Source organism: Colossoma macropomum, unplaced genomic scaffold, assembly GCF_904425465.1.
Source record: "Colossoma macropomum unplaced genomic scaffold, Colossoma_macropomum, whole genome shotgun sequence".
NCBI lineage: Eukaryota > Metazoa > Chordata > Actinopteri > Characiformes > Serrasalmidae > Colossoma > Colossoma macropomum.
Genome location: NW_023494788.1, coordinates 10,799,781 through 10,824,829, shown reverse-complemented (window position 1 = coordinate 10,824,829; position 25,049 = coordinate 10,799,781). Strand labels below are relative to the sequence as shown.

The 25,049-nt window shown below is 38.1% G+C and overlaps 1 protein-coding gene across 1 annotated transcript; it reads right to left on the bottom strand.

The window, feature by feature from the left end:
* Positions 1–7,791: 7,791 nt before the first annotated feature.
* Positions 7,792–20,158, bottom strand: ckmt1 (creatine kinase, mitochondrial 1). The gene is made up of 10 exons (XM_036568402.1): positions 20,053–20,158; positions 16,917–17,130; positions 16,064–16,262; positions 14,595–14,690; positions 14,150–14,371; positions 12,726–12,811; positions 10,478–10,601; positions 9,291–9,425; positions 8,788–8,913; positions 7,792–8,146 (listed from the first exon to the last, which is right to left on the bottom strand). The coding sequence occupies exons 2-10, from the start codon at positions 17,066–17,068 to the stop codon at positions 8,033–8,035; spliced, it is 1,254 nt and encodes a 417-aa protein (XP_036424295.1). The 5' UTR covers positions 17,069–17,130; positions 20,053–20,158; the 3' UTR covers positions 7,792–8,032.
* Between the last annotated feature and the right edge of the window lie 4,891 nt (positions 20,159–25,049).

The window sequence follows — 25,049 nt, the reverse complement described above, 5'->3', positions numbered from 1 at the left end:
GACTCCCTCTCATAGCTGTAATAGGACTTAGGAACAGGGAGGAGATGGGGTGGCAGTGGGGATTGTGAACACTTTGTCACAGTAACGGAAGGAGAGGATGTGAATTTATAGGGCGTTAGATTGGAAGAAGGAGGGGTTTCAGGCATGTTCCTCCCCCAAACTTCAGTTATAACATAACTACATAAAGTGTGTTGACCTGTTGTTGGAGATGGTAAGACGTCAGAGCTGCTGCATAAAACATATTCCCTGAAGACCTCTTAGATATAGCATAGCAGAGAAATAGGCCTTCACTTTCAGTCCTGGAGGTCCAGCACCAAAATGATATCTGGTCTGCAGTGGTCTTGTGCTAGTTCCATTCCAGTGATGGACAGGACAGAGGGGGCTTAAAATTGTGCAGCAACAGACGAGCTACATTCAGCAATTGTAAATCTAGAAAGTGCACCTATATAGTGAGTGTTGCCTATAAAAAAGGGCAAGGAGTGTAGGTTCATGGTAGGTGTACTTAATAAACTGGAAGTGTATGTGTCATGAATATTGTGTCTTTTTAGGTCTGTTACCAAATCAAGTAGAATAGAGCAAATCAATGAGATTGAAATAGTTAGACAAAAGCATATTTGTTATTATCTTGTGTATGCTTTCCTGTATGGCTGTGTCTAAGCTGGCTGTCAGCTCTATGTTTAACAAAATTGTACATGTTCCAAACAAGAAAATATTCAGCTGCTTGGGAGGAAGGGATTCTCACCAGCTAGTGAGGTTTGAGATCTCTCCCCACAGGACAACTACCATCACTATGGGCAACCGCAGACAGTGACGCCTGAAGAGCCGCCTTTCCCACACCCACACTTTAACATGTTTGCACACTGGATCCTAGAGAGTATCCTCTAACATGTGTGCTTCTGTTGAAAGCCTGATTAGAGTGAACTGCCATGTTGTCTGCAGTTAATGCTTGATCTTCACACGTGGATTGGAGCAGAAAGGGTTGTTGAATGTTAGATACTGGGTCATACTTTAACTGCATTATCCAGTCACTGACAGTATTTCTAGAAAATAAAAAAATGCATTGCCCCTAATCAATGTGCTCAGAAGTTTGTTCTCAGATATCAATGTCCTCCTAAACATTTTGAATGCTTGTCGTGCTTCGAGTCCAGACAGGTGAGGTCAAGATTCATTTTTCCAGCATAACCAAAATGAATGCAAATGATCTGTGAGTATGATGTACTGCTTTGCAAAGTTGAATTCAGTGAGTCCACCTTTCAACTACTAAATAATATTGATTTATTAATAAATAAGTAGCATTTATTTATTATTTACCTTTTCAGAGTACAAGCGCTGACCAGTTTGTACCTTTTGTAAATCGTGAACATAGTAACATGCTGAAAAATCTTTTTCAAAGGTACTGTTTGTAGAATTAAAGTCCTTTAACTGTGGAAATTTCCCCCTGAAGATTCTAAGTGTAGAACTACTTGTGGCTTTTATTCTGGCAGACGAGCTTATTATGGGCTGCTGCTTTATTTGTTCAGAGATTTTCAACAATATGAACCCAAGACTTCAGATCCCCAAGCTGATATTAGACATAATGGACTGGTTCCTACTTCTGCCTGGAATTTTATACAAAAATGGGTAGACAGCTTCTGGCTGTTTTGGAAAAATACATGGAACATTTGGATTTTGCTGTCACTGTGGTGGCGATATCCATGAAACTGCATCTGTTCTGTTAGTAGCTTTACAAGGAGATCTTCTAAAGAGATACAGTTTACAATGTCATGTGAACCATCTGTATTTAATGCCAGTAGTTATTAAAACAAGTTTTTTCTGTACTTGCCCCACTGTTTGTATTTTGTTCTGTTAGTCTGTCCTCCCATAGATCATAAAGGCCTTCAGTGCTGCACAAACAGCAGATCTTGGCTTTGTGGTGATTCTCCACATCCTCTGCTCATTGAAGACTGTGAGTATCTCCGAAGGTTTTGAGGTTTGGAGTAACATGCAAATATGCAAATGCTATGCTATGATTACTGAAAATAGTGTTTTTTAATTTTTTACATAGACTATGATCTTCATCATCTCCTGCTTGTGTTAATTTTCCGCTGTGGTGGGCATTGTTCTATTCCAAATGCACTTGCTCTGATGGAACTGTTTACAAAGTTTGAGGAACTTGTTTACAAAGTTTCAAGTAAGCTCATTTTTGCTCAATATTTTAACCCTAGCTAAGGCCACTTTTGGAGATCTGATTGCAAGGTCACCTGGCACAACACTTCCTTTTAAAATATGTAGAGGTGTATTTCAATGGTGATAAATTGTCAAAATAATCACACCCAGTGCAATAATTAACTGTGGCGAACAACAGCGAAGTATGCACAACTTATGAATGATTTGTGGATTGATATATGTTGCTTTTACTGACTGACTGTATACTTTAAACAAACCATTGAAGAATCAGTCATTCAGAAAATCATGTTTGCATGAACCAATATTTGCCTAGATCCTAGCACTTTTCAATTTCTCAGTGCTTCACAGTACGTCACTTAGCACTTTGCCATTACCGCATTGAATTAAAGCCATATCCAGAACACAGAAAGCTATAGCAGATAACATTGCTTAAAATTTACACAGAGATCTCTTACCTTGGCTAACATTACTCGAAAACTGTACATTTGAGGTGAGGTAGTAAACTGATGCAAAGCGTAGTTAATTATGTTGAAAGCTTATTTAAGTTTTTAATTTAGTTTATATGAGCAGAGTGTAAAAATGATCTTGAACTTGACATTCATCTGTGCTCTCACACTGCGTGCTTTCTATAGCAGTGCTCTGCTAAGCGGCCTTTAGAATTAATCAGGCTGTTTTTGTAATTGCACCTTTAAGAATATTTGTAAATGACCTCTATTCTGATTGGATGCCCTGTTTTGTCTTCAGTTCAGGCTGAATCACTTTTTATAATATTGGCATGAATGGGCGGGGCTAAACTGCTGTAGGCTGAATAAGTGGGTGTATGTCTATATGGACTGTATGGAGTGGTGACTGAAGAGGACATTTTGAGACTTTAACAATGTTTATATTAATTTTAATTCAACATCAACATTGAACATTTTTCAACCGAATGTAATTTTTAGTTATACACCAAACTTTTTTATTTAAAAAATGAGGATTTTATTTTTTCATGGTCCAGGCTTTTTAATATTTATATAAAACGTCAGCATGACTTGATTATTGTCTACACTCTGCCATAGGAAAACACACTATGAATTAATTATTAATACTTTACTGTCTCTAACAGTGTCTGGTCTTTATCAAAAGATATCCTCCTAAAAATTAAGGTAATTAAAAAAAATATTATTTGGACTCAGGAGTCTCAAGAGTGTATGATTTGGCATACTGTATTTATAAATATGTTGTAAAATACAGCTATTTATTACCTCTCTGACAAATTTTCATTGATCGCTCATTTTCTGCAACTGCTTCATTTCAGGTTGGTTTTACCTCTAGTTTCTTTGTTTAATTCTAAGGGTGTTGTGTGACAGATCTGTTTATGACTATGTTAGTGGAAAAATATTTTTTGACGTTTCATATCTTTGCCAATGCCTCTATGTTTTTAAATGACTATGTTTATTTTGTTTCAGAGAGACATCCCCATTATTCATCTTGCTATAAATTTCACTACGGATCGCTGGTACACCCTTCAGGCGAACACAGGAGAATTTATGGCTGGACAGAACCACCTGCAGCCTCTGTGATGTCTTCAGGTTCCTCACTGGCTCCTATATAGTGCAAAACGTTTTTGTGGGCATTATGGGTAGGTGAAGAGGTCTCCAACGTCACACATTGAATCCAGTGTTGGAATAGCAGTGCTTCTGAGAGAAAAGCAAAGAAAGAAAATGAGGGAAAGGCAGAGGGCCTCTAAAAACACTTGTGCCAAGGGCCTCATGAGACCACAATGTGTCGCTGCCTGGATTTTGAATCACTGGTGGATATGACACTAGGTGTCCAATCGGTTACATCAGCAATTAACTAAAGCCACAAACAGAAACTGGATTAGCGGTCTGGAGCTGTAGACCTCTATGTATTGCTAAAATTTCCACTTACACAAAAAAAGGAATGCACCCATTCAACTCCTGCTGCATGACCATAGTGAATAGCTTCCAGGCTATAATTGATCTGTCCAAAGATGTACAGAGATCTGTCCAGAGATAGAATTCAGAGGAAAACAGACTTATTCAAGGCAGATATGATAGACAGATGAGTGATCAGTTCATGCTGTAATTTTCTATTGATTCAGAACAATTTACTTATAAAGCTCTAAGTCAGATGGACTGCGTATCGCTGTTGAAAAATCTCCAAAATAGTAACTTTACAGGATAGGGAAAAAACCTACTTTACTTTTAATGTAAGTCAACTGAACCAGACTTTTTTCCATGTCATTTTGGGCTAACCCTAAAAACCAAAACTCTTTCGAACCGCAGTGTGAAACCATTAGAGTGTTGTCTGTTTGGCCACTAGATGGCGCAGTCAAACAAAAAGAAATTCAGTTCTGTTCCAGTCCTTGGTCATGCCAAAGATCATGATCGCACCAATCAGCTATCCACCATATTCTTTCCACATGTGAGCTTGTGCTGACAAACTAAAGTGAAAACTAGTCCAATAATTTATGATCATACCAATCAGCTATCCACCACATTCCTTCCACATGTGTGTGCTGACAAACTAAAGCAAAAAATAGTTCAATACTTCTGTGTTTTTTAAAGACACTCATCAGTAAAGTAGAACTGTATGGTTTAGTACTTTATGTTATGCCCCATGGAAAACACATATGCATCTCACTTGGCTTAACTGGACTTGATAGAAACTTTGTTCTTGGAGGAAGAACAGTATTATGAGGTACCCTGGGGTCTGACCAGGCAAACACAGTTTTATTGTGGGTCTTCACTATGGCTGGATCTTCGACGGGTGATTCACTCTGCTTTGTCGTTCCCCATCCATGGCCTCTGTACTGCAGGAGCGGCTACTGGCAGGAGTCCATTCAGCTCACTTCTTTGCCTGACACACAATGCAGACTCAGGGAATGGAACACAGTGAGGATAATGGGGTTGCCTATGGGGCTGTGCATTGAGTTTGGCATTCAAACCAACACAGGCCTGTGCTGACAGTGTTTTGCTTGATAGCAAATGAGATCTGACCTCTGTAATCCAATGTAATTCAGGTAGATTACTGTTAGCCTGTAAATCACTTGTAGTGATGTGATTATGTTTGCACAATGTTAGTAAGCATTTTGCAGCTGGTTTACACTTAGGTTCCATTCATGTGATTTTCACATATTTTTGTGCATTTGTGGAGGTACTATTGCTAATAATGTAGCAAGCATTGAAGAGTAAAATCTTTCTAAACTGTGTGTCTGAAATAGCTCTACTTGTATTGTATTTTATATTGCATGTAATTTATATAATGTCTTGTATTAAGTGAAATATACATCTGTATTATTTTTTAATGCTATGAAAAATGAAATCTGAGAACACCATACTCTGGAATTACACACAGCGGATTTGTTGCCTGTGCTGCTGACACCCCTTGAAGGAGTTCCTCCATAAGACATTTCCATGGCAACAGACCTCATTCTATTCTCAAGCTGGAAAGCTGATTTCACAGGCTATTTCATTTGAATGAGCTATAATAAGAACAAAAAAGCAACAGCAACAAAAAAAGCTTATATATGCAGCAAATAGGTGGCTAAGTGCATACATGTTAGCGCAGCATGCAGGACTTGAGATGCCCCTAGTCTGTTGTTCCACAGCAAATGGATCTCACTAGTGTATTGTGGGATAATGGCGTCTGTATTTGGTCGTATGTGTTCACCAAAACTGGTTTCAGACTATTATTCAGTGAGAGATGTCAGGTTCATTGGGAATTGTTCTCTCTTTCATGTGCTGTTTTATCTGCGTGGAATAAAGCACCTGAATACACCTGAATAGGCTCCTCTGGCCTGCTCTCCCTGAGGCCCTGCCCCAATAGCCTCTGTAAAACAGCCGTAACTGAAACCACTGCAAGTGACATACTTCCAAAAAAAAGTAAAGAGTCTGAGGACAGGCTTCTCCAATGTCACCTTGGCAATGGAGAGTGTGTGTGTGTTAAGGAGAGAGCTCAGGGGAGCTCTAACACAAAAGAATCTGCCTTTGGTCACATGGTAGCAACTCTTGACAAACTGAACTTTATCCTGGGCTAAATAGTTTACAGTACCAACATGAGCAACATGAGTTAGGTCTCACAGACCTTAGGGAAGGTGTGTTCACTGCTTTTTTAAGTGTCTGCAGCCTACACACCTTCCCAACATCCTGTGCATACAAGATAATCACGATTAAAAGAAAAATCTAATGTGGCTAAATGGAGTTAAAACTAAAATCTTTAGCATCAGGAAAAAGAAGCAAACTTCAGGCACCAAACAAGAAGGGACGCACCGTCATGAGAATTGTGGGCGGATGTCAATATCAAACATTTTCATGTTTTTATCTGCTGATAAAATTTATAACACATAGGAATTGGGACTTGATCTACATGGATTAGCATTACAGAGAAATACTTTAAATAAAAAAGATATTTATTTGTAGAGGGTTACAAATGCAGTGAAATTAATAAAATGCAGGTGTTTTAGCACAGTAACCCAGCGTACGATAAAGATGTCAGCAAGTATTGATTTGAAATATTGGTCAAATCTAGATTTACTTTTAAGCAAATATCTGATCATAATAATATAATATCATGCATTCCTTCAAATAAGTCTTGGCCGAATGACTGCGTTTGGGCTAAGGGGAAAATTACGTAAATTTGATTTTTTGTCAAACCATTCCTGTAGGATCCTTCAGTTGTAAACACTTTATAGGCCAATTTTCCAGACATGGAGCCTAAACCTAGACTAAAAAGACTTTTCAATGTTGAATCACCATTGGCACTGCAATGTAGCCCAAGACCAGGTTTAATCTATGCCTGGGAAACTAGCCCTACAATCGTATGTAAAAGTTTAGGGGCCCCTGGTCAAATGACGTTTTGTTGATTTTCTAAGTGAAAAAAAATCACATCCTCTACAGAGAACAAGTGTTTGCACGTTTTGATGCACAATTACTGTTTATTTGAGGAATTTAACATATTGGGGGAAGAATAAAACAAAACAGGTTTGGCCTGTGCAAAATTTATGGCACGTTTTATGTTTTATTTGTTTACAATGTTAAATTCAGCAAACAAATAAAAACTGAGCACTAAACTTTGTAAACAAAATGCCATATTTTAGACATGTGTTCTCTGCAGAGGATGTGTGAACTTTCACTTAGAAAATCAACAATGTAATCAAACATGTACAAATCAGACTTTTTTGGGGGGGGGGTGTTCCCCAGTGTTCTCCTGAATTCAGTTGTATCCAGTTCCACCCACTAGTTACGTCTCCTCCAACCTCCAATCACACGATACCACCAGCACTAGGAGGGCGAGGGCAAATACACACTTCCTCCAGATCATGTAAAGCCAGCCACCCCATCTTTTAAAACTGCCACTAACGCAACGCAAGTAGACAGTTAAACGTGCTTGGAGGAGAACACTAATTGCCAGTACTGTTATGTCAGCTAACAGACCTCCACTTGCTAGCATCATGCTGAGTGATGGGGGGACAGGAAGGGCCATCCTACCCACCCTGACAAAGTGAGGCCAAATGTGCTCTCTCTGGACTCCTGGCTGTTCAAACTTTGCGTGCAAAAAAAAAACAAAAAAAAAAAAACATTTGTATGTTTTTCTTATGATTTTGAGCAAACAATTCTCAGCAATGGTTATAAGACCTTTATTGCAACACAATCAATTTTAGTGACAGTACTATGTGACAGAAGTGTAATGCCACATGAACACAATCATGAAGTACAGTACATTCACTCCATTTGTACAACAGGAGTGGAGCTGCAAAGACTCAACACACAAATGGCATGCTGCATGGGATGGAGTTTAGAGTACCATAATTTCAGTATGACATTATGGGGAGGAGTGGAGAAGGGATGAGGTTATGTTCTGTCTACTTAAACTGGCTAATAGGGGCAGGGATCTTGATGTCTTGGCCTTTCTCCAGCCTCTTCTCACACTCGATCAAGCAGTTCACACCATCAATGACCGTCTGAACCAGCTGGACCTGAGCACACAAACACACATTATATTTTTAGTTAGTGGTTGGGAAATATAAGAGCATGTTATAGTTACTGTGATAAATTACATCACAAAAGGCTTTTCTAAGAATATTATGGGCATGATCAGTACATCTAGAACAATGAACAACCGCAAAAACATCATAAACGTACACCAATTATAGAGAACCTGCAAACAACAACAACAACAACCAGGTTATAGTAACAGTATGAACTGAAAAGTACAAAGTAGCTGATCTGATATTAGGATACATTTCTTCTTCAAATTCTTCCTGTTCCTTCTTAGTTTATTTTCAAACACTGAATTAAAAAAATAATTGTAATCACTGTGTTTTTAAAATGTGGTGCTATTATTTTGCTGGTGCATTTTGTCTATTCCAACTTGTTCATAAACCTCAGAAGTACAAAATATCATAATACATATCATGTAAATGTGTTCAAGTATTGCAATTTTTTGCCATAGCATGCATTCTTATTTTCACTTTGCTTTCTAATTCCTTTGATGAATATTTGAGAGTCAGAGGTCATAACTCATGGAAATGATCCAAATGCATTACTGTAACATAACTGGATATGAAATACATTTTGCAGTAGCTATCCCATCTCCTGGATGTATTTTTCACTTTACCTCTGACTGGCCAAGCCTGTCCAGATTGGAGATGTCAAAGGTGCTGCCCACGGCTGCTGTGTCCACTCCTCCAGTGCCTCTTTTCTGCAGCCGCAGGTTATCAAGGATCTTGGGGAAGCGGGGGTCCTGTAGAAACGGAGATGAAAGTTAAACTCAGGAAAACTTGTACACTGTCGCTATTGTTACAAAATTTCATACCTGCAAAATGGTAACTTCAGGTGAGAAAAAAAAAACATTATTAACTTGAATGTATTTAACTTTAACAACGTGTGTATTGGACTTTAACGTATTTAACTTTAACTTTTGTTATTCAAAGTCATTTTGGACCATTTCAATTGGTCCACTCATCTTCAAATGTTCACACAGTGTGTTTTTAACCAAAAAAACCAGGGAATGACATAACGACAGCAAAGCAATGTTCCTCATCAAATACATTTACAATAATGCTCTTCATCAGCCCAACGCAAGAGTTTTAGATCTTATAACTAATAGCTGGATAATACCTTGCTGAGGCGAGGCAGGTTAATATGGACGCCAGCACGCAACCCTGTGCCCAGATTGGATGGGCAGGTGAGGATGTAACCCAAGTGCTCGTTCCACATGAATTCCCAGCCTTTCTCCTGAATCAGCCTTTCAACCTGAGCACAGCACATAAACATTCAGCAGCACACAATCATTGAGACAACTGGATGACTCTGAGAAATTTCACACAGATATGTGCAAATTTGTCACTAAAAATGTTTAACAAAAATACATAAATGTGTAAAGTATAGATGACAGCTATATGTGTTACTTAGGTATGCTGCAGATAAAGAGTTACAATTTGTTAAAGGTACAGTTTGGCAAAAAATCAAGTTTGCATAATTTTCCACTAACCCCAGATGCAGTTCATCAGCCAGGATATGTTTGGTGTCCAATGTTTGCTTCTTTAGGACTAGAGCTATGAGGCTAACGTCGCTAAAACACAAAAAGTCAATAATAACGCGAATCTTTTCTGAAAAGCTGTTCAAACATCATCCAGGTCTTCACTAAGGATGTGCAGACTTGTCAGTGTGGTTTAGGACACAGTATAACTTACTATAAGGTGTAAAAATGAACAAAACTTCACAGTTTAGCTAAACGCTGCAGTCGGTTACTTTAGCCACTGTCCTAAACCACACTGACAAGTCTGCGAGAACTTAATGAAGACCTTGATGCGGTTTGAGCAGTTTGACAGAAATGAATGGAAAATATTTGGGTGACTATTGACTCCTACTGTTTGTTAGCAACGATAACTTTAGTGCAAAACTAAAAAAAGCAACATCTGGATACCAATCGAGTCTCAGCTGATCAATTACATCTGGGATAGGTGGAACATTGAGTAAATTTGATTTTTTTTTGCTGAACCAAACTTGGTAGGAAAGATCATTGTGAGATGTTAAAAGTATCCCTTTCTCTACCTTTCTCGACCTTAAATAACCTTAAAAAAACATAAATACACTCTTTAAAATGCAGAGTGTGAACCAACACTCATACAGGGAATTATGCAGGAAAGTTTGTTTACAGCTGCTGTATATCCACAAAAGGGCATTGCTCCCGGCTGCATTAAACACAGCTGCGCTGGCCGGCCCAGAGCTCTGTTTAATAAATAATAGAAGCTTGTGTTGCTTTAGCGCTGCCAGGGAGCCAGCAGGGAGACGGGTGAGCTCACCTCTTGGAGGCCCCTGCAGAAACGCTCAAAGACCCTCTTCATGTTGCCTCCTTTCTCCATGGAGATCACCCGAGTGTGGTCTTCCTCATTCACCCACACCAGGAACGTTTTCTCATTATTGTGCCTGGAAGATTCAGACGGGTTACACACAAAAATACACAGTGAACAGCACAGCAGTTAAAGCCTGTGGCTAATAATAGGCACAAAGCTATTTAAGGAATATTCATTCGATATCAGATTGATTGGGCTGAACAACCTGCCTACTCTCTCGGAAAAATAAAGACAGAAAATGAGTTCTTGATGAAGCTTGGATGCCACAGAGATCTCTCAAACCAGTCCTTAAGGCCCCCAACCATTTTTACATCTGCAACTGTAACTTCTCAATTGTTTTGTACTGTATATTTACTATAGATCTATATTCTTAAATTAAATTACCAGAACAAGTGGCATGTGGCTGTCAGTTAAGCCTGATATGTTAACTGTTTTACGTCCTTTTTAAAGTTTAAGGCAAGACACACAAATGACTATTTTGGTACCTTCTATCATTTTTTAATTTTTGGATAAATTACACTTATAACATGTCTGCTCTTAAACTGTGATCATAAACATGTCAGTCACTCACATATAACCATATTTTCCAAAAGTTGGTAACTTTAATGAACGCTTAGTTCTGCCTTCTCTCACAACCACAGTCATCTATTATCAATAGAAGCGTTCTTCTATTGTTACAATGTCAAGCTGATAACAATAGAAGAGACGTTTTTGGTGCTATACAGAACTCTTTTCATAAATGTCCTATATAGAAACATCTACAGTTTACTCTCCATCAATCTGAGGAATCGTTTCATGATACAAAAAACCCTTTAATAAGGCTAAGGGTCCTTTGAGTGTTTATGGTTCTATATAGAACCATTTTCTTAACTAAAGAACCGTTTCATCTTCAAAGAAACATTTCATCACATTTTATCATCTTTTCTGTAGTGTACAATATATAAATATGTCCATTTCATTTGTAATAAAAGCAACCTTCATGCAAACGTTGCATGTTTTCTGAGATCTCATTGGGTAATGCAGTTCTGAGGCTCATTCTTAGAATCATTTTTCTCAAAAATCAACTTTTCTCTACATTCAGAACCATTTTCCTGAAGACCATGTTCACTCCTAACCTGAAGGATATTACAGAAGGATTTCTTCATATTTTGCTAAAAGCTAGATTTCAGCTAAGTTTTATATTACAAAATGACCTGAAAAACTCTGAAAATAACATTGTGCAATGTTTTAAACAAACAAAAAAAGGAAAAAATTTAAACAGTCTATTTTGTAAAGTCCTTCATAAAGAAATAAACATTTAAATTCTAACTTTATCCAATGGCTGGATTCTTAGTTTTTAAAAAACATCCAAATGTATGCATATTGATTAGATAAAATCTCATTTGCATATCCAACCTCAAATGCAAACAATACTTGTAAGAATGTCTGTAATCAACTGGAAAAGCTTCACTGTGATTGTTGCTTTATGAAACTAACCCATTCACCTGTAGTGTCTCGCCTTAAAACTCCACATAACGTAAACATTCTATACCAACTATCTATTTTTTCATAGAACTACACATCAAAGCCAAGAACCTCTATGTTTAAGTGTATTTTGTTAACAAGCACTTTTTAGAAGGACTAGGATTTAAAGTAATAATTTCTAATAACCTGTGTTACTACCTTATAATTTACTGAGAAGACCAACCTACAACTTTATTAATGGCTAAAGCCTTCAGCACAGTTACAGGCAACACAGTGGCAAAACTATTATTTTGTCATTAACTCCAGTCTATTGTAATTGTTTCTGACTCTCTCTCTCTCTAAGTCTTCTCTGCACTGCTGTGGTAATGATGCCCTGTACCTTTGAAACCCATCTGATATTTAATTCAGCTAATTTACGAGCTAAAGGCCAAGGGAGCCAAAGAGAAGCTGCCCCGGCAGGCAGAAAGCCGTAAAGAGTAAGAGGATTAATAATAGAGGAGAGGTTGCAGTCCCAGAGATGTGAGTGATCGATCTTGGACGAGTGAACAGAGGAAGTATCTGCGGCATGCTATATCTGGGCCTAAAAGTCATGCTGAGAGTGGGCAGCGTCAACGACTAAAGCTGTCGTTTCTCCAGCCTTTCAGGCTCCTACTCAACTCTGCTGATCTGAAAACACTGCAAACATAGAACATATATGGAACATTGTGTGAAATATTAATGGCTACGTGTTTACCAGATGCCTCTGGCGTCAGGCCAATCTCGTGCCATTCCTGCACACGTCAGAAGCGGTGAAACGGGCTTATCAAACAGGAAATGATCCTGCAAGACCAAACGGAGAGGAAATTCATGTCCCCATGGAAACAAGAGATACTCATGTGCTCTTATTGAGAGACCAGGTCACTTGGAAATAATAAAGAATGGGTTCATTCCTATTTGACACACATCGACACTTAGCTCATTAGCACTGAGAGTCATTAACATGTGAAAGCACCACTGAGGCACTGGGATTAAGGCTAAATTTGAAGCTTCGCCATCTGTATCCAAGGATCACAATACGCAATTGGTGCATTCTCAGAAAGAGTGGAAGGTGGCAAAGCCCCTCTCTCTCTGTTGCCATGCAGCATATGAGCATATGAGACATTTACATTGTCTATCAGAGCTGAGCTTAGTGTTCTCCTCTGAGCTCAATGAGGTGCTGGTTGGCAAAGATGCTTATTCAATTGGAAATTGGCTAAGTGGCTAAACGGGGGAAACTGTGCCAAAAAAAGTAACAAGTGTGAATGTACACTTTCAAATGCTCTTGTACTTTCAGAAAAATACCATTTGGGTAGTCTGACTTCCAGACTAATAATATGCTGAATTCTATGTTGAGGCAACAAAACTTGTATATGCTGAGTCTATTTGATTTAATGGAAGCCTGCAAAAATCGAATTTGTCCAGTTTTCCACTAAGAATCGATGTGGCTAATCAGCCAAGACAAGTTTGGATTTCAAATTTTGCTTCTTTAGTTTAGAACTGCAGCTATAAGGCTAATGTTGCTCTACAAACATTAAAACTTAATGGTCACGCAAATCTTTTTCATAAATACATCTCAAAACTTCTCTCATCTTGCAACAAGGTCTGCATTACAATTGCAGACTAACAACCGTGGTTTGGAGCACAGTATGAACTACAAAAACGAACAAAACTTCACCACTCTAGGCAGTTATTTCATCAACACCAGTGCTGTTATTCAGGACTGATCTTTGATCAGACTCCTCTGTATTTATGACCGCCAATGTCACAGTATGTCTGACTACGTTGAAAACCACACCAAGAAGTCTGTATGACTTTAATAAAGATCTGGATGTAGGTTAAATAGGTTGAAAGAAGTTTTGGTGCTGCATTTTTGCAGAAATTATTTGGACTATTGAGTTTTAGTGTTAATTAGCAATGTTAGCCTCGCTGCTTCAGTTCTAAACTAAATAAGCAAAATTTGGACTCCAAACATGTCTTGGCCAAACGATTTTATCTGGGGTAAGTGAAATATTGTGTAAATTTGATCTCTTTGAGCTTATATTTTTGAGCATTATGTAAATAATTATATAAACATAAATAATTCAGAACTGTCCATGTTGCAGGTCTGCCGTTTACACTGTTTTCATGGCAGATACGCACATCAATGAGCTGCTGCTGCTCCTCTTCGGTCATCTCTGTAAGGCTGTAGTATTTTCCTGCCAGGTCACCGTGCAGGCCGCCAAGAGCGTTGACCACAACCCGCTCCACCTCCCTGCGCTCCGCTCGCGTGCAAGCTGGCGGCAGGCTCAGGCCCCGGATGCTGCGGCCCGTCCGCACTCGCGACGACAGCACATACTTTTCATCAAACACGCCAGACCGTATCTGACAGGAGAAACACAAAAAAAAGCTATACTGAAGAGTGTACTTTTTCTAATCCATCTAATGGATCCAGTCTTCAATCTTTGGCAAAAAGAGCCAGGTTTCAAATTTTAAAAATATATTTAAAAAATCACGTTTAAATTATTTTCCCTGCTGCACACTATATTTTTTACTGAGTTATTACTGGAAGAGAGATGTGGTGAGAGCAGTTTACAGTTCAATTTACCTTGCTGGCGTCAAGGTCAGTAGGATGTTTCATATTGCGTGGGTCATATCCGTTGTGTCTCTCCTTGATGACAGGGTCAAAAAGATCAGCAAACACCTGCCAGGAAACAAAATATGTTGGCTACATCATTTTGCAGTTTGCAGCAGCAGTTTCTTAGTTGACTCATAGTCTATATTAACTCCGTTATAGACTACAGATCAGGGGTGTCCAATCTTATCCACAATGGGCCGCTGTGGCTGCAAGTTTTCATTCCAAACAAGCAGGAGCACACCTGATTCCACTAGTTTAATTAACGGCTCAGCCGTCAAACAAACGATCATGTGATCTCCTGCTTTGTTGGAATGAAAACCTGCAGCCACAGCAGCCCTTTGTGGATAAGACAGGACACACTTGCTATAGGTTATAGATTAAACTATAGAATACACACGTAAATTCTTCTGTGAAATTACCAGAATTTATGGCTCAAGCCTTAAATACAGTGGAATGCAAAAGTTTGGGTGCCCCTGGTCAAATTAGATGTTTTATAGATTTTCTAAGTGAAAATAAATTAGCACATCCTTTACAGCAGTGTTCTATAACCCTGGTCCTGGAGAGCTACCTTCCTGCAATAAGCTACCTGCCCCTTATTTAACTCTAACACATCTGAGCTAGCCAATCAGGGACTTGGGAACAGATTGATTAGCTGGAGCAGATGTGGTTGGAACTAGGCTCTGCATTAAGGTAGCTTTCCAGGACCAGGGTAGCAGACCCTCGCACTACATAGAATACAATTCAGCATATTTTAATGCACAATTACTGTTTATTTGCTGAATTTAACACACACACACACACACACACACACACATATATATATATATATATATATATATATATATATATATATATATAGATAGATAGAGAGTGAGAGAGAGAGAGGGAGAGAGAGAGAGAGAGAGGAAGAATACAATTATACAGAACAGAACAACATAATCTGATATAAACCTGATATACGCAGAAGTGTTGTTAGGGACCATGTTTGACCACAAGGCGGTATCTTATCTAAATACACAGATTCTACTGATAATAGATCTTAAAGGGCCCATATCCTACATTTTTCTTGTATTTCTTGTATCTTTTAACATACATTTGTACCAATAACAGTTGTGGATCATATTTTTGAGACAATGCTCCAACTTTTTTTATCCTTTTAAATAAAACAGGCTGTTTTCCTTACTGTAGGGTTAAAACACACCTATAAGACCCAATATATGCAAATGAGCTCTGTTCTTATTGGCTGCCCTGTATTATGCCTTGTTCAAAAGCAGTCCATTCTGAAACTCCTAAACCTCTTTTGAATATGTGGATATATGTAAATGTGTTGGTTTTTGTGATATCACAAAAACACAGCATTCAAAACCAGCTGTTTTTACAGTTTAACCCCTACAGTCTGCTATCTGAGGGGAGGTTTATTGACCAGAATCATCTCTGACCTCGTACGATTCCTCATCTCCCGCCACCATTCCTACAGTCTTGATGAAGGGATGGCCTGGGTTGTCCACGCCAGTCTGAATGGCTTGATCCAGTGTGTATCCATTTGGAGTGGCTTTGTCACACAGCTTGGCATATACGGCAGGTGTCAGGTGGCTGGCCATGCAGTTGTTGTGTTTTCGTAAATCTGGATATTCTGCACTGTTGGGGAAAAGAAGGTTCTGTTTTCAGAAAAAAAAATGTGATAGAAGGGCGTCTACAGGCTGTATATGACTCAACCAGGTGTGGCCATAACATACAGTGCCTGCGTGGCTTCGAGCGGGAATAAATGCACATTACAAAAAACGGTCACACACAAATAGCTGCATTGTGCTGTGAATGTGCCAAATTGTACGCAAAAAAACATTCTCTTTGTGTAACATCCCTCAGCAAAGGCGGATTAAAGGCGTGCAGACAGGCCATATGGCATATACTACTCAAATCATAGCGTAGGTTTGAGACGCCGTGACATCAGCGTGGTGCAGTATGGAGTCCTCCAAGACTACAGAGGAATTTGCATTGTACATATGGCGGCCGAGGACGATATGGATCATTCCATATGAACCAGAGAGACGCCAAAAAAGCATCCTCATCTCCTTCACTGCTATACATCCAAACCACGGGTTTGCAATTACGCGCATATGGCAGAAAGGAACATTTTCTGCAGTAACCAAGAAAAACACAGCATTTTTCTGCAGCATTTTAGTTTCGTGGTCATTACAGCTAACAAAGGGGATTTAAAAAGCTACACAACTGTGTTTTGTGGAAAATTGATCTTTGCATCCGCGGAGACGCGCGCTGGCTGAAGTTGCTCACCTGGGGGGATACACTCTCCGGACCTGCGCCCCTGCGCTGACATGCTGCTCTCTGTTCAGGAAGAGACCCACTGTAAGAGAGCCAGCACCCACCAGAGAAAGGATGCCCACATTCCTCTTAGAGGACAAAATCCTGGCGAAGCTGCTTGCCATTATATTCCCACAGTTCGATGGAAAAAGAAGTCTCGAAAAGGTTCTCCTTGTCCGCGGTCCGTCTGAAAGAATGGAAACAGTGAAGGGGGGGGGGAGAGAGTGTTGTTTCTTTTCCCACCCGTTTTCATAAAAGCCCCGCCTTCTGCGCTTGGATTGGCTGGAGTGGTTGTGAGTATAAACCGCTAGCTGGGAGGCCAGACACTGCTATCCGATCACAGCGAATGAGGGAGACATACTAACATAACACACTGTAACATTACTGTAGAATACTGACTACTAGCTGTATTACTTTCATAGTAATTTACTGTACAATATTAACAGTGAATAACCACAAGATTACTGAGAAACAATTCTTTATTTTCATATTGTATTTTTACTGTATTATTTTTAATTTACTGTAGATTTACATATGAAATCACTGTTAGACTTTTAATTTTACTAGACCTTTAAATAGACTATGCTAATTAAACAAAATCAAGGAACATATTTATTTACCATGTTTTAGCACAGAATATGAGCACAGAATCTCTTAACAGAAAATGCATTTTAAAATGCAAATTAAAGTCTTTAAAACACCAAAGCCTGAATCATCAGGAGAAAAACCTCTTAAAAGTTCTTATTAAAAGCTTTTTAATTGTCAGTTTCTGTCAAGTCCTAAAATGCCATGCGGTTCAGCTCAGTGTCATCCTCCCAGGAATTTGCTGCATTATTACAGAAAATATCTTAAGATGAGTTGATATCACAATAAAATGACGAATACATTAATTTACTGTAAAAATACTGTCAAATATTGTGAAATCTTCGCAATAATTAACTAGTAGCCAATCACATCGCAAGAGGCAGATACTACTAGCCAATCACAGCGCAGAAGGTTGGACTCACAATAAGAGTGGCGGGAAAAGAACACCTCGTTACTACGTCGCTTAGCAACGGGAGATCCAAACAGATGCCGTTACTCTCAGGTTCTTAGTGAACTTTCCTCGGTGCAGCTCTGCATTAAAGACGTACACAAGATGTGTATTTTTATTTATATAAAAGAGAAATACTGCAATTAAATAAGAAACACATGGTGAGTATGATCTACTAGCCAATCCCAGCGCAGGAGGCGGGGTTTGTCGGAATACGGGTGGGAGAAGAGAAGAAAAGAGAGCGTAGAGTGCTGGAGGATGCGGAGAATGTCTGCGGTGGGTTTGAAAACCGAGAGCTGCTTGGCAAGTCAGTTAAGCGAACCTACGTGCAGCTTCTCACTCCCCGCTCTTAATCCAGCACCAAGCCCAGTTGAACAGACCGAGATGGAAAACGTGAACAACACAGCTAAACGAGCTCTTAGCAAAACTGAGCTTACAGATTGGTTCCACGTGTTTCAGCAGAGGGAAAGCAGATGTTTTCACTGGGTCTATTACGCTAACCGCTAGCTATGTGAGATGTTTATATGCCAGTAAGGAGGATCAAATCTACAGACAAGCGCCGGGTGTTTACAAAAAATGATGGCTATAAAGTCAGAGGCAAACCCAGTTCCATAGGTGTGGAAAAACAGGACGCGGTTTGGGGTGAGATACTGAACCTATAGGAAGCTCTTCTGTGAAAATATAAAATGGAAAAAAGAAAACAAAGCACTCAACTACATTTCTCTCAGTCACAACATCGTCAGTTTAGGTACCACATTTACAGTGCAGTTTATAAGCTGTAGAAAAAACGTTCACTGAATTGTTTTCTGAAGCAGCAGTAATGACCTCAGTGCTCCTCTAGCATGGCGGTATTGAAAGTTGCTTGAGTTTCTCCTTGAACATGAAACCCCCGCTACACATCTGCACATGCGCAGAAGAGCAGAAAGCTGATTGATTTCTGAGGCCTCTCACCTTCAAATGCAAATGGGGTTGTTGAAATGAATTCATAGGTGGGTTATAACTACCTTATTACTTACATATATTGAATTCGCTGTTTCTGAATGGCAATACATTTCGACATTTGTGTGGAATCTACCTTTTTTCCTCGGTTCTGTTCTAGTCACCCACATTTACTTTCTAATTCCTTATTTAGGGTTTAATTTTTAGCTCTACTGGTTCAGCACCTGGACTGCTCTGCCTCTCACTTTCAAACTTTAGCATGTTATTCCACACCGAAATAAACTTTTATGACCTTATTTTTTTCTGAAGTTGCTTTTGGTAGCTGCTTTTTAAATTTGAGTCATTTTTTATTGAAGTAAAATACTTGTACTGATGTATGTTGTTTGTTTGGTTACTCTCCCTATCTCTGAATGTATTACTGTATTTCTGGGAAAATGTTGCATTTGTGCAGCCAAGGTCAGAGTGACATGCTAGTGTTTGACTTTGACTTAACTTCTGCCACCAGTCTTGAACATTGCACATATGCATTCACTGCATTTAGGCCCTTTCGTGGTCCATGGTCATAAGGAGAATTTCTCCAGATACAGATTAGATTAAACCTGGATTAACTAAATCTGTAAGTGGTACTTCTCCATTGATAAAGCTTTATAACCCAAGACCAGTCTAGAATAATCCTCAAATCCTGGCTTAACTTACACATAAGCAAAACACAGCAATCACGCATAAAAACATGAGACTTAGTGAAGAGAAAAACTCTTTAAAGTAAAGCTTCTAGGCCATAGTTCTATGCTTAATGGATGGAAGCAGGAAATCCACAACTGAGTGGGTTGCTGATCAAAGGTCATGTATGCACAGTGCAGTAACAGCAGATTTCTTTGGCAGTGCATGAGTAAAGTTAGGTTAGATCTGTTGTAACTTTAGTTGCAGAAATTTGATCACTTTGTAATTATTTTAAGGGAAAATCTGGCCAGTTTTCTGACAGACATGTACTGCACAAGGCCCTGAACAAAGGACTAAACAAAAACAAAATAGCTATGCAAGGATGAACACAAGAATTACTGAGATGTACATACAGCAGAATATGTTTTCTAATGGATTTGTAAAGACTGCAATTTCATAGAAACTTTATGAACTTACTGTCCGATGAGGCCGGCTTTCCTGAAGCAGCCACTAGGTACCAGTGAGAACCTGCCTTGTGTGAATACGTGGAGGGCAGAAGGTGTGACTTCACTTTATCATGACTTTGAAAGACTCAATAGTGATTTAACCCTTAATATACTAATGGGTCATTTCAGTCCCAACATTTTTGCTGACGTTGTCAAAGAGCTTCTATTTGTTCTAGACTTTTGTCACACAATAGAAGATACAATGTCTACAATTAAAATGCTATGTTTAAAAAAAAAACAACAGCTAAAATTGAAGCTTTCCATCAGAAATAGGCAGATACAAAGATGCATACAAAAACAGGAACAAATTAATGAAGTAGTCAAATATCTTAATATAAACCTCTCCCAGCATTTTGATTAAATATGTTCATATGGAAACCATATGCATGTCTTGTTTTGACCACTTGAGCAATAAACACAGCTTAAAGCATTGGAAGAAAGTCACATGCATTAATGAATCATATTGTACTCTATATCTGTCCATCTGCAGAGGCTTTTCTTCTGAGAAAGACAAAGCAGGCCTTCAGCCCACCCTGTCTGTTCTGCAGTTCCTAACCCACGCTGGCTGCTCCCAACTGGTAGTGGGTCTTCTCCATTTCTCCACCTTCTAATTAGAAATGTATTGTTCAAACGTCATCTAACAGCAAAGAACGTAACTATTCTAAAGGGAAAACTTGGTATCTTAAGGGTTAATGTTGATGTCTTAAGTGTTAGTGCTGGCATATTGAGGGTTTTGGTTGGTATCTTAAGGGTTAATGTTGATATCTTGAGGGTTAACACTGGCATATTAAGGGTTTTGGTTGGTATATTAAGGGTTAATGTTGATATCTTAAGGGTTAACACTGGCATATTGAGGGTTAATGCTGGCATATTAAGGGTTAATGTCAGTATCCTAAGGGTTAAGGTCCTACAAGACACGTTGTATGGTAATTGGCTCAGCCACCTCCATATCATGAAGAAAAACCTTGTCATAGTGTGTAACTATGATACTTGATAGTCACATTTACTGGATGACATACACTTCCTGTTAAGAAACTCTAGTCTTATCTGCACAGTCCAATGTTAGAATTGCCATAAACTAGGCCACTGTGCTTTACACACCCTCTCCTGCTCAAAGGTAAATATGAGCGCTGGTTGCACTGCACGTAGGCCGCTGAGAGAATACTCATCTAACTACGAAATATACTGTAGCATTAATATAGTCAGCATAATTATATGTCAGATTAGCTGAATGAACTCATTCCATTATCTCCTGTAAACAGCAATAAAAGCTTAATTGATATCTTAAAAGTTACATTTTTGGCTCACAAAAATCCTTGGAAGTAATCAGTGGGAGCAGGGCAAACACTAATTTGTATAGTGTAGTGTATACATAGCACAAGACTGGGTAGGGAGCCAGTGTGGATCCAGCTAATGTTCTCAGGCACACAAGATCCACAGTAATATCTTTAAATTTCCCATTTCAAATATATACACAGTATATTGTGTAAACGTTTCATAATGAATGCATTAAAAGTTCTATTTAAAGTACATAATGGTTTTTCCTTCTTCTGAGGAGTTGCCATTTTGGAGATACAAGGTTTTTCAGACAGAACCCGTATGAAAACATAGTTGTAAATATTATTGCATTTGCACTGTATTGGTACAGCCCCTTTATTCTCTATATGTGTCTATATGTAAAAAAGAATATGACTATGCAGAAAATAATATTTGACCACGCTGACTACCCCTGTTGGTCATCTTATTATTACATCAATAAATCTGAATTTCTCAGCAGTAATTTATCAAAACTGAAACTCGCTGACTACTCCCCCTGTTGGATATGTTCAATAATGCATCAGTAAATCTGCACCAAGCCATAGTGGTCTTGTCCCCAAACCATATTGATTTCAGTAAGCAGAGTTTGTAGATTCTAAAGATTTGTATTATCTGCTTCTGAGTAAGACAGAGCATGAAAATTACCTCTTTCTAAATAATAATCTGTACATGACTATGAAATATATGAATTAAATGACATAAAGAAAACAAATGCCAAATAAATATTATGAAATATATAATGAAAGTTGTGGCCCCCAGGAGTTGTGTCACTGGTGTTACCGCATAACAAAAAATCTCTTAGTTTGAAATAAAAATCACACTGATGACATCATTTGACTTCCTTTTACCTATTTTTTGAAGATCTATGAAGAAAAGCACATGGTAAGTCCACTGTGTCTTTTCAGTTATCAGAAATTTTCTCATTTAGCTCATGATTTCATACGAAGCTTTTAGTTGAAGTCACTGGTGTGACCTACTTTATTCTTAGGTAATTGTAAAAAAAAAAGAGGATTAAATGGATTAAATTACATATTTTAGTGGATATTCCATGATTGACAACATGTGGTTTGATGTTCTGTAGCGGCATTTTTCATTACAAATGTCAGTGGTGTTACCTTTTTTTATGTTTAACACCAGTGAGGATTGGTAACACCAGTGACTCTTATGGATAGATAGAAAAGTGGACGTTTCTGTAGAAGACCCATAAAGGACTTTGCCTGAGCCCAGCAGCGTCCAATAAAACATTTAGTTTTGGGCCGATTTTTCAGGTACAGAATCAGGCTTGAGTTTTTTTCATGCAGTAGATTTTACAATAATTTATAAACCTCTCCTTGGCCCTTTGACCTATTAAACACATCTACTAAATGCTGAATTAAATAGCAGGTTGCTAGGCTAAAACAAACGTTTCTATGGTGTCTACTTTTTTCTACGTCAGCTTTTAACATTTTCAGTTTTGCATGTAAGAAACTGAAGCTCCAAGAGTCTCATGTCAGATCTTGACAGCATCAAACTATTTCGTCAGACCAGAGGCCTTTGTCAGGCGATGCCCCTGCCCATTAGAGTAGGCTTAGCAGGTTAGCAGAAAGATTAACATTTAATGTTCATATGGGGAGGATCAAAGGCCTTCACATAAAGACCTACTTAAAAACTGAGATAAAAGCATAAGAATAATAATCGGTAAGAACATGTTTCTTACATGCCTGTTACAAGCTTTGTCTTTAACCTAGAGCAGACATCAAAATCACATGATACTGAAGTTACCCTGCTAGCTTGGCACTAACATACCATATCTAAGCACTGGTTTAAAAAACAGTGAATTAACAGATTTTACATGAAATCATTGCTAAATAATGGCATCGCTTTGGTTTTATGGCTGTGAATAGAATCTTCTGATTAAAGTGTTTCTCTCATGCCGGTTCAGGTTTCTTGCCAGATCAGTTACATCAGCATGAAGCATTTAAGCATCCTAGTAATAAAGATTATTTACAGTTTTATTTATTCTCATGTTTTATCATGTTAGAATGTTGTTAACATTTAATAAATACAGATTGTTTACACTTTGCAGGAAGTTCTGTCCTTAAATTTCTCAAAGCATTGTGGGATGTAGGAATCAGGTAGATTCTGTTTACAATGGAAGGATTTCACTCCAAACACATTATAGACCACTTCCAAGAATTTCAAGAACTTTTTTCATGGTTTACATTGTTGGGAGAGGGCTTTATGCAAACAAGAAACACCTATGCTATATTATGAATACTACCATTATTAGAGAGATATAGAGTTTGTGTTTTCCATTATACATCAGCTGTTATGAATGCATGAATTACAGCATTTTAGAATGAATCTCTTCAGTTACACAGCCTAATGTTTATTCGATTTCCTGACTGTAGAAATTGTTACCTCCTCTCTCTTTACACACATGTAGGCGTATTAAAACAGATTATGGATTAAAAAACACCATCTGCATAAATAGCCATTGAGTTTGTCTCAGATAATTACACATGCACTAATAACAGAGAAATATTTTTTGGATTATTTGAACAATATTCACTTAACCACATAGAACACCTTTATTTAGCTCTAAAGAACAGCCTAATTGTCACACATGTTTTGTTTAGATGTTTTTAAAGTTACCTTGCGTTCCAATAATTTTTATCCATTTCTGATCATAACACATGCATTAACAACAGAAAACAGCTTCATTTATCCATACATAACAGCCTGCTGTTTTCCCTGTTTTTACATTTTTTCAGGCACCCCCTCCCATCTGCACATACATGTGTAGCCCTTTCTCAGTTACATTAGCACATCCCATACAGAAATGTGATTAAGAAAGTATATGGCTTTCAAATTTGTGACATATTTATTACCAGCTTTAATTTGTCACATATGTTCATATAGGAGATATATATGAACTTATTTGACATAGTCCATTTTCAAATATGGGACATATATTTCCGCCATATATCAACATATACAAACATATATGTGTAACACATATATTTAACAATATATAATATAATAGAAAAAAGATTCATAAACAGTGGGTATGTATTACTCATATATGCTTCATGCTATAGAATAGGTTTTTATGCATCTAAAGGAGTAGCAACATAACGAAACTCTAAAAACATGTACATTGTAAGCAATAAAATCATGAAAACATGACATAAATGAAATTATTTTTCCCTGACACAAACATACAGCAAACATGACGCAGCTATTCATGACACAGCTATTCATAACACAGCGATTACAAATGTACTGTGATCTGTTCAACCACGTATCAGACATATATGTATGATCTATGTATATGTCCAATATTTGAAACTTACACGTATGTGCACAACATAGATGTACATATAATTTGATATGTGTATATATGACCATATATCAGGTTTTAATATGGCAAGGCAAGGCAAGTTTATTTGTATAGCACCTACACTGCTGCCATTCAAAGTGTTTTACAAATGAGGAAATACAGAGACACTTTTAAAAGTATAGGGTGATTAACGTTTACGCTCACACGAGTCATTTGTATACTGATATATCTGAATGGTCTGCTGTGTCCGAATGAATGAGCGGTCATATTTGTGCAGATGAACTCCGTCTATTTTAAACTCGAAATACTTTGGCGCGTTCAATGTGATT

Bases quoted from the DNA above. Each gene is read 5' to 3' on its own strand.
- ckmt1 (XM_036568402.1), bottom strand. From the start codon at position 17,068: ATGGCAAGCAGCTTCGCCAGGATTTTGTCCTCTAAGAGGAATGTGGGC. The intron at 14,372-14,594 runs GTAAATTGAACT...TTCTCCTGTCAG, and splicing joins CTGACCTTGACGCCAGCAAG to ATACGGTCTGGCGTGTTTGA. The intron at 8,914-9,290 runs GTATTATCCAGC...CCGTTTCTACAG, and splicing joins ACCTGCCTCGCCTCAGCAAG to GACCCCCGCTTCCCCAAGAT.